Source organism: Seriola dumerili, unplaced genomic scaffold (assembly GCF_002260705.1).
Source record: "Seriola dumerili isolate Sdu_G_001 unplaced genomic scaffold, Sdu_1.0 BDQW01000110.1, whole genome shotgun sequence".
Classification (NCBI taxonomy): Eukaryota; Metazoa; Chordata; class Actinopteri; order Carangiformes; family Carangidae; genus Seriola; species Seriola dumerili.
The window spans coordinates 9,417,984-9,428,195 of NW_019174365.1; the positions used below are offsets into that span (position 1 = coordinate 9,417,984).

The 10,212-nt window shown below is 37.4% G+C and overlaps 1 protein-coding gene across 1 annotated transcript; it reads left to right on the forward strand.

Moving 5' to 3' along the window:
- Positions 1 to 4,040, forward strand: LOC111223192 (cyclin-dependent kinases regulatory subunit 1). The gene is made up of 4 exons (XM_022747243.1): positions 1 to 106; positions 348 to 415; positions 600 to 727; positions 1,941 to 4,040. Exons 2-4 carry the CDS (start codon positions 357 to 359, stop codon positions 1,988 to 1,990), a joined length of 237 nt encoding a protein of 78 aa, XP_022602964.1. The 5' UTR covers positions 1 to 106; positions 348 to 356; the 3' UTR covers positions 1,991 to 4,040.
- Positions 4,041 to 10,212: the final 6,172 nt, after the last annotated feature.

Here is a 10,212-nt window from a genome sequence, read left to right on the forward strand (position 1 = left end):
TTCGAGAGGGAAACAAAGAAGGAGAAAACATCTCGCTGCTGTTGGACGCAAAAACTGGAATAATTTACTCTTTTTTAAACCCCGGAATACTCCCGAAATTAATAAGGTAACTTTGAGATCTCATTGATTGTTCGCAAAGCGACATAAACGTCTAGTTGGACGTTTACATCGACCTAAGTTGAAGGAGATAAGTCTTGTTCTCAGCTAACTTGAGCGACGTTAGCATAGCTACACTCGCTTAGCTATACGAACTAAAAGTTGCTGCCACTGTAGCCACTAAACTATCTAGCTAATATGCTTTATTTGTGATTCTGAATGTTGACTAATGTTAAAAACCTCTCCACCAGATTTCCGTCATGTCTCACAAACAGATCTACTACTCTGACAAATATGACGATGACAAATACGAGTACAGGTGGGTATGGTTTCTGTTTGTACAACATGCACTTTAACTTTGTCAGTGTGTCAACGTTATTATATAATATATTTAATAATCTCACCATGGTAACATTCGACTAAAACCGTCGTTCGTTATGTAACACTATACGCCATACTAATATTTAACTGGTGCACCCATTTTCTATGAATATTTTCTACAGGCATGTAATGTTACCCAAAGACATTGCAAAGCGTGTACCTAAGACCCATCTGATGTCGGAGACCGAGTGGAGGAACCTGGGTGTCCAACAGAGCCAAGGATGGGTGCATTACATGATCCACCAGCCAGGTATCTTAATCTTAATGTTAAACCATAGATAATGTATTCTGATTCTAATGTAACTGAGCTGAAATGATCCCATCTTGATATATTTCTGATGTTTATTTGGCCCCATTCTGATGCTGGGGCTAGTAGCAGGCCATTGTGAAAAATGTAACAAAACGCAGTTTTGGCTGATTGAGTGACAAGGCAACTCTTGACAGATTAACTTTAGCACGCATGTTAAATCATACATGTCAGGACAAGAGTGTATGTGTGGTGTTTCTGCAAGTAAATATCATTCATAGATGGATTGATCTTGAGATTTTTTTTGTACAAATAACAAGGTGTAACTTACAACTAAGGCCTGATGAGTTTTCCCTGGAATCTGTAGCAATAGATTTTCAAGTCTTTATTTAATAATTTGCAAAAAAGTGCATGAGATGATGATGATAATAATAATAATAATAATAATAATAATGAGAACTCACTAGGTATTTTTAGGGTTAAGGGTAAAACTAGGAGTCTAATCAGGATGACGGTGCTGAAAGTTAATACTAGATTACTAGTTAATACTAAAGTTATTATGTTTATATTATACATATGTTACAGCTTAATATCTACGGTTTATCTTTTATCTCAGCCATTTCTTTGACTGCAGCGCACACTAATGCAATCATAAACTGAAACAAAGCACAGAACACAACAAAGGACTAGGGTTATTTCATTTTGTATTTTTTTTTTTTTTTCTTTTAATCTACTGATCATTAAGTGATAAAGTCAGAAAATTGTGAAAATTTACACAAGCCCAGGGTGGCCACTTTATATTGTTAAATTGGTTGCAGACTCATTTTCTTATAATCCACTAAATAATTAATTGACTAATAGTTTCAGCTCTTTAGAGCACAGATATGTTGCTACTTTGCATGTTTCTTGTTTAGCTGATAGAAAGTTGGAGCCCTTTTGTCCCCTTTTGTTTTATGAAGATGAAAGACAACAGGTCCCTTAATTACACTAAAACAGGTACAGTTACACCTTTCGAAGAGTTGGTCCAGGTTAGTGGTCAACATTTCAATAGATTTGGTGGCCACAAGCATATGGACAACATCCTAGTTACACCTTCTATTCAAAATATGTGTAATAGGAGTAACAAGGGTCAAGTTTCCCCTCAAAGAATCAAAGCATCACAACTGTTAAGTTTGATCATTCTGCTTACATATTGTGTGTCTTTCTTTTCTTCTAGAGCCACACATCTTGCTGTTCCGGCGTCCTCTGCCCAACCCAAAATCCTAAGTGACAGATGCTCTGGGTCCTTGGAAGATCAGTCCCACTTATGTGCCACAGATCAACGCATCAAAATAGAGATCATGCTGTCTGATTCCCAATGTGTGGTCGATGACTTGTAATTTGGGCTGATCGTGTCGGACCTGGAGAAGGACTATCACACTTATGAACAGTGGTTGTGGATGGATTATGTGTTGAAGGAACAAAATCATCACCCTTCTCTCGAGGAAAAGACTTGTGCACGTGTTAACAGCAACACACCGTCTGCCAGAAACATTCAGATCAGCTAACACCGTCTTTTTGACTTAATCTTTCTGTCCAACTTGCTGAACCTGCTTGGATATTCCAGCTTTTTAGAACAATTGTAATAAGATGTGGGGAGTGAAACTTGTTCAAACATTTGAGTTATTCTAACAGAGTGCGCTCTGGGTCGAGCTCAGGTCACAACACAAGCCAGATAGAATAGTTGGATCCTAAATTAAGTTCAACTCTGAAACAAACTGCGGTTTTAAGTTACATGTTGCTGCTCAGTTTAAATGACACTGTAAATTGGCATTTAACAATCTGTCATGTGCATGAAAAGCCGCATCTATAATAGTCTCCTAACTAGTCTTGATCACTTTTTTTCAATAAGAGCATATATTAGTCTGGGGCCTACTTTAAAAGAAATCTTGTTGATGGGTCTGATTGTATCAGTGAGCTGCTCAGTATTTATGAATGTGTTGCCCTTTCTGAAATAAATGTAAACTTTTTAAAATCTTATTAGTGTGGACTTGTGTTTTGACAGTATTTGGTGTATACAACTACTGTACGATTACACAGAGCCACTTTACACATGAAAGGTGTGTTAAAAAAACAAACAAAAAAAAAACAAAAGGTGGTTGATGGCTTTAATGGCAGACAATACCCTAAGATGCTCTTATAGAATTAACCCAAATCATTGAATCAGATATTGGAAAGGCAATTGCATTCATTTTGGTTTGGTATTATCTGATATTGCTTTGAGGCACTTGTGTGTGGATTTTTTTTTTTATTTTTTTTTTTATTCTGAATACTTGCACCCACCCACTCTGTCATGTGCCAGTTTGCGGTCTGTCCCGCTACCATGTTCTAGCTTCTCTGCTTTAACGTAAGATTTTACGTTAAAGTTGTTCTGTGAAATTGTGCCTTTTTGTAAAGTTTGCTTTTCACTTTTTTCTGACGGAATTAGTTTGTATAATTACACGTGTTGGTGTCAAGATGTTCTCCATTTCAGAATTAAATCAGTATGAGGAGAGTCACAATGCATTTACTCTTTGGAATAAGTGTGCGGTGGGGGATCGACCTTGTTTATTAATCCTGACAATAATGCTAAAATAATGGATTATTACAGATGACGTTTGGAGCAACGTGTTGCAGCCGCATCAAAGTGGAAAAACTACTCATCTGTTTGCCAATTTTTTCATCTTTTTGAACACTAAGTGCTGGAAAAATCAACAAAAAACTTCACTTTAAAATCTTTAGTTTTTATCCCATCATTTAGTGCTCGGTAAAAAAGAAAATTCACCAGACAGCAGCATGAAATTCTTCTGAATACACCCTCACCTCTCGCTGTTTCCTCTCTGTCAACTGTAAAATGAGGGCAGTATGGGATGATTCCCATGTCCTTCCCAACAGCCTGTTTTCAAAGGCAACCAGATCTCGGAACAAAACAAAATTCTGTTAACTCATGAACTGCACGTACTGATGCACCCACACCAGACAAAATAACCATTTGATAATCGTAAAGAAATTGACGTGCACCTGCTGTACAAGTTGAAACACATCACATAATTATATGACGTGCAAACATAATGTGAAGTGTCATTTTCACTGCAAATGTATTTACAATATAACAGATTGAATTTAAGCACAGTGAAAGAGGCTCACTCACATCAGGCCTGTTACAACAATGCTTTAAACTGTTTGACATTTAACATTAGCACTGCTTTATTCCTGCTGTAGGGAACTTTCCCTTTCAACGCCTGTGATGTTTCTGTATGCTCCGTTTCTTTTATTACCAATCACTAATGCTGCCGTTCGGAAAATAAAACTATTGTTTCACAATGCTGAATATTTTATGTTCATACAGCTTTTTAAAAAAATATTCTGACATGAACTGCTTTCCTGTATGACCCCCAGGAACGACTAGCAGCTTTTTCTACTAAACCTGTGTGTTAATGGAATATGTGTGAGCCACAACTGTGCTGTGAACTTGCCATATGTATGATAATCAGGTGTTGAGCCACATCACCTTACCTGTTGTAGTACAACGTGATGAAGCCCTGCTGGTATGAAGGTGTGTATGCCAGACAGCTCACTTTGTGAACGTGTGATATTATGGTGCACAGTTGGTGTTCATCCAGTGGCACAGTGATACTGCATCTGTTGTCTGGCACTGTGACCAGACTCTTGTTTTACTTATTTGTGGCCTGTAATCCAATTCCAATTTCTCCCTTCTCATGTGTAATATGGATCTCATCTACTGGTAAATGTCTCTGTGAGCGTAATGGACAAAATGTTTTACTGAATGGGCAGGTCGTTACAATGGTGTACGTGCATAAAGGGAGAGGCAGACACAGCATCTGCTACACATTTAGCAGTGATACGTGGTGTAAACAACTAGTGGATTATTGCTGCATGAAAAGGCAGTGACAAAACTTAAAAGGCTGGATCATTCAGAGGATATGTTTTGTTGCTTTGGGTGTCTGTTTTAAACAGGATTCAGCTCTCCATGAATTAAGTTTTGTTCTTTAAAGACCCTCTTTAAAGGCTCTTTAAATTACATGACACCACTGATATATAATAATACACGTGACTAAGAATTTAGGTTGGAAATCGCTGTCAGGGCTACAACAACCATTTTCATATTCATCATCGATGAATCTGCTGTTTACTTTCTGAATCATTTGGTCTATAAGATGACAGAAAAGATTTAAAAATGTCCAATTTCTTTAGTTGTAGTTCTTCAAATGTCTCATTTTACCTACTGGAATACACTGGTGTCCTTTTTGTTATGCAATATATGTAATACTCAAACAGATCCCTCCCTATTAACCTTTCACTCCACATCTTTCTGCCTGCGGTGTGTTAGCAATAAGTGGACCTTTGAAAATTTATGTGAATATCAGCAATACACAACTAAAACCTCAAAATTATGATGTCTCCTCATCTTCAAAACAGTCTTGCAGTTGAATAATGCAATAAATCCTTGAAGACTTTGTTAGACGAGGGCATAGCAACCAAAAGTAATCAATTCATTCCAGTCCAGTCCCAAAATGAGGTTGTTTGCTAAAGAATTAAAGGGAAACATACTTAGTAATTTTGCCATATTTTTCCTTTTCTTTTTGTTTTCATAGACTATTTCAATCAAAGAAAAATGTTTGCCAGCCTGTCCAGTTGCCTTAGACTGAATTCTTCTAGACAGTATATGATAATCAAATTATGACCAAATATAATACATTCACAAGTTCAGTTCAATGCAGATACGAAATTCCCCATTAAGGGATACAGTGAGATATGAAAAATCTAGAGTCCATGACAATGTCTCTGCTGTGACACACAGCTGTTCTCTAAGTTTCACATGTTGGACTGTGGAGGGCAGTACAACACAACGACCAAAAAAGGGAGAGACTACATTAATTCAACTGGCTTTTTGCATATATGCGGCATTGAACACAAAATGTAAACAAAAGTGCCTCTGACTCAGGGATATATTTAGACTGAATCTACACCTTCTATTTGTCTACATCACATTTGTAAAAACCCTTTCTGTAATGCGGTGCCGCTCTGATCTAAAAAAAGAAATCTGTTGGTCTGTGTGTCCCAGATGCATACAGACTAAGACTCGGAGCAAACAGAGCTCGTGGCGACAGTCAGACACTGTGGGCTATAACTATAGAACTTTGGAAGTCACGGGTAATGGAGGAAAGAAAATGTTTTGTGAATTTCTGACAATTTGTGGAAAATGTTGCTGAGGTAATCACTAGGCTGTGATGGTCAGCAATCTGAGCCTCCTACTGAGATCCAGAGATGTGTGGAGGGCAGAATAAGATGTTTGACGCCTTAAGGTGGAAAAAAAAGCTTGAGCGCCTGCCAGAGGTATCTATGAATCATGCTGAAAATTGGTTCCCATTGGAAGCTTAAAGGTAAATGATAACCTAAATCTGGAGCCGTATTTACAGAATAGCTGGGTGCAGCAAGATGGTGAACCAGTTTATCAGGCCAGTGACCTTTTTTTGAAAATTTACCAGTCAGCATTCTTCACTTATAATGTTATTAATAATCTTACTGTGTTCATTTTCAAAGGTGAGCTTTCATGGTGTTCAGAGGATGTTTCACCCTGACAGAATATCTAGGCGGCTAGCATTGAGTGGTTGAATATAGGGCTGCAACTAACAATTATTTCCATTATCAATTTAGGTTCAGATTGTCGTCCAAAATAACTGATTAATTGTTTGGCCAATAAAATGTCACAAAATAGTGAAAATACCAGTTGCCATTTCCTGAATCCAAGGTATTGTATTTGAATTGCTTGTTTTTGCCTAATCAAATCAGACAAGTAAAAGCAGCATATAATTGAATTAGAGAAGCTGGACCTAGGGAATGTTTGGCATTTCTGCTTGGAAAATGACTTAAACCGATTAACTGAGAAACCATTTTAGCCTAAGTTTAGAAGGTTGAGTTGGTTGTCATTTTGGCTCAAAAATAGGCATAAGATGACAGATTCACATGTGTACCATTGTAAACCATTCACACTACTGAGGAAACTGACAAAAAGTGTTAAGTTAAGCTTTGGAGGTGACGGTATTGAAGGGTTGCAAAATGATCAACAAGAAATGAATGAAATGTTATATTTCCATATTTTTCTCTTTCTCCAATCCTTGACTTGTTATGAAATACTTGTACCACTTCAGGTCTCTAAAACCATTATATTTAACAATCTGAGAGGGTAACCTCACTTCCAAGCAGGTGACCATACAACCTGTGTTTAGGGGTCACAACCAGTCATTGCTTAATCTTAGGGTCAAAAGCTAGACCATGGACTGCATTTTTCTTTTCATGTATGTTTCTCATTACATTCTCTTGTGCAGATAAGAAATGCAGTGTTTATTGGTCACTATTTGCTCCTGGGTCTGAATAATGTGTGTATACTTTGCAGTTTTTAATATCATATGCACATAGTTTATTATTTTTATTTTTATAATTAACAATAAATGAGTGACAGTTTTAAGGTAAAATTTGAGCGTGTTGGTTTAACACTGACTAAAAATAACAATATTTTAGTTTGGGTACTGTACAATTACTTCCGCATTGAGATATTCTGGACCAGGCCTCGTGCCACGCCCACCACCGCTGCTTGCGCTAGATTTACAGGTGTAAGATAAGTGCGTTTAAAGATGGTTAGCAGAAGAAACGTCAGAGAGAGTCAGCCACTTGTTTGAGCCTCAGTCGGACTCAGATGAGAAGTTTGTTGTCCACCAAAATCGGCGATTAGAAGACGTATCAGAAAGGTAAGTGTAGTCATTTGTTTATGTTGTTTGTTAGCTTGTACGTGGCTGTGACTGACTGAGTGTTATTGGCTGTGCTAATGCAAACTCGCTCTCTGTGCTAACAACTTTTCGGTGACTGGTGAAGTAGCAGTGTGTTTCAAGATGGTTAGTGTTAGAAGAAACTTCAGAGTGACTCAGCCACATGTTTGAGCCTCAGTCAGACTCAGGAGGAGTCAGTTGTGCACCAAAATCGGCAACTAGCAGACATATCAGAATGGTTAGCGTGGTTAGCATCTTTCACCTGTTTATGTTTTTTGTTAGCTTGTAACTGGCAGTGGCTGACACAGAGTTAGTGGTTGTGCTAATGCTAACTCTTGCTCTCTGTACTGACAAGGTTTTGGCTTTATTTTACCTTCCCCCCTCTCCCATCCCCGCAAGTTGACAGGATTGGTTGCTGATGGTTTGTGATGTATGAATCTCTGGCTGTCTGAATCTGTTTTTATGATTTACTGCGGTTCCAAAGTTGAAATATGCAGTCATGGCATTGACTGCTTATTTCACTCATGAAATGTATTGTACTATATGAAAAACATCATATGGACATGTTAACAAGGTTAAAAACTTTATTTTCATCATTGCTGCGGTGATACACAGGTGTACTCCATGACTTTTTGACATCATTGTTGTGTGTGGATGTGCAACCGAGCACAAATCTGTGTTCAAAAGGCTTTTCGACCAGAGAGACATAACAACTGACAACCAATTTTATTGTTATCTCTGTGATTGGACACAGAACTTATTGAAAGTACATTATGAACATTTATACGAAATGACCATGACCAGCAGTCTAACCATGGTTTGGTTTTGTATCACTGTTCTTGGTTTTGGGAATTGATATTTTACCTCCATTCAATAAAGAAACCTTCCAAAAGACCTCTCAAGTGTTATTAAGTTTAGCCAGGTATCAATGAATAATTTAAACTCAAATGAAAAGCAGCGAGAGGAAAGTGTGATGGAGGATAACGAGGTGTGAAGATGTGCTCAGTCAAGGACCAGAGGAGAGAAATGGGAGGGAACTTTTACACTGAAAAAAAAAAGAGGTGAGACACAAAGAGACAGAGCAGGCAGGGCAAAAGAGTCTTTACAGGAGCAGGTATAGGAGAGAGATGTGAATGGAAGAGAAATACAAAAAGGGAGAGTCAGAGAGAGAGACACTGGGAGAAAGAGGTGAGAGAAAGAAGGTCAGACTGAGAGATGGAAAGTGCTCTGGCGAGAGAGGGGGTATTTATGTCTGGTGTCGCTGGCACAGCAGGACGCCTCCTAAAAGGAAGCCAAGTTTGATACAGAGTGCGAGAGAAGAGAGCGCTGCAGTGTGAAAGACAGCTGATGGAACAAAGGGCTCAAAATTGCTCCATTAGACTGTCCAGAGAATCATGTTCTAAAAATGAATTTTAGAACAGCACAAAATAATTTATAGGAGTAATCTTTCAAAGTATACAAAGAAAAAAAACCTGGCAATTCATTCTAAGGTTAATATTCTGTGAAACAACAAACTGTCTGTGATAAATTAATCTTTGAATAATACATTTCACAAAATGTATAATTCAGTTAATGTGATTTGCCGATTTGCCTCAGACTGATACTATCAGGGAAAATGAAAATATGAAATGATCTGTCGCCCCCGAAGACACATGACATGAGACCATAGGGCCAGAAGGACAATTCTGGCAAAAATGAGTGTCATATATTAAATTAAAGCTCCGGGTGAGATCTGTTCAAAGGCAAAGATTATAGAGGACAAAAAGAAATGCCAAAAAAGTTTTGATTCAACATATGAAAACTCTCCACTGTGAGTTTCTTACATGGCATGATTTTTTTTCTGCAAAATGAAAGAAAAGTGATTGTCATTCACTGTGACAACTTGTTGGCTTCCCTGCAAAGTTTTATGTCACTCTGCTTTAACTTTTTCAATGGGCCTTAAATACTGTGTAAGTCTGATACACTACAATATGTTAGGGTATTGAAAATGACTTATATGCAGTATCTGTCAATATATTATGAAGCTATATTATATTTACAAAGTGTCCAGATGCCACATAGACAAAGTAACAACAAAGTACAAAGTTAAGTCAATTATCCAGGCAACTGTCTCACATGAATATAATAAGTCCACTTGGCACCTGATTAAAGTAACCTGATTGAGAATTTTTTGGCTAAAATTGCATGTAACACTCACATTTTTGTTATAACAGTCACACTTTTTGTCATAGCAGTTTTCTCAGACATAATTTAAAATAATCATAGATTCATTCTAGTGTTTAACAGTTCCAATTTTGCAGATAATTAGTTCTGCAAGACTAAATGAGGACATAAATTAAACTTCCAAGGAGCCGTATTTAACAGCACATTAATGTTGGTGAACCGTGGCAGTGTCATAAAATGGAGAGAAAGGGATAACCACAAAAACAGAGACCTCTGAGGAAAGTCAATGACACTTTGTACAGTCAAACATTTTCCTCAATTCTGTGCTTTTACACTTTCTACATTTTGTCTGAAACAACAGAGAATCATTGTATGTCATAATTTAGTTTTAGTTTTTAGGACCAGATCTTACCTGTGAACACAGTGTTGACATAATATCTTAAATGGTAAATGTGTTAGCAAACAGTTGCCTCTTTACACATCCAGCAGACACAAAGCAACATTAGTATTCAGTGAGAG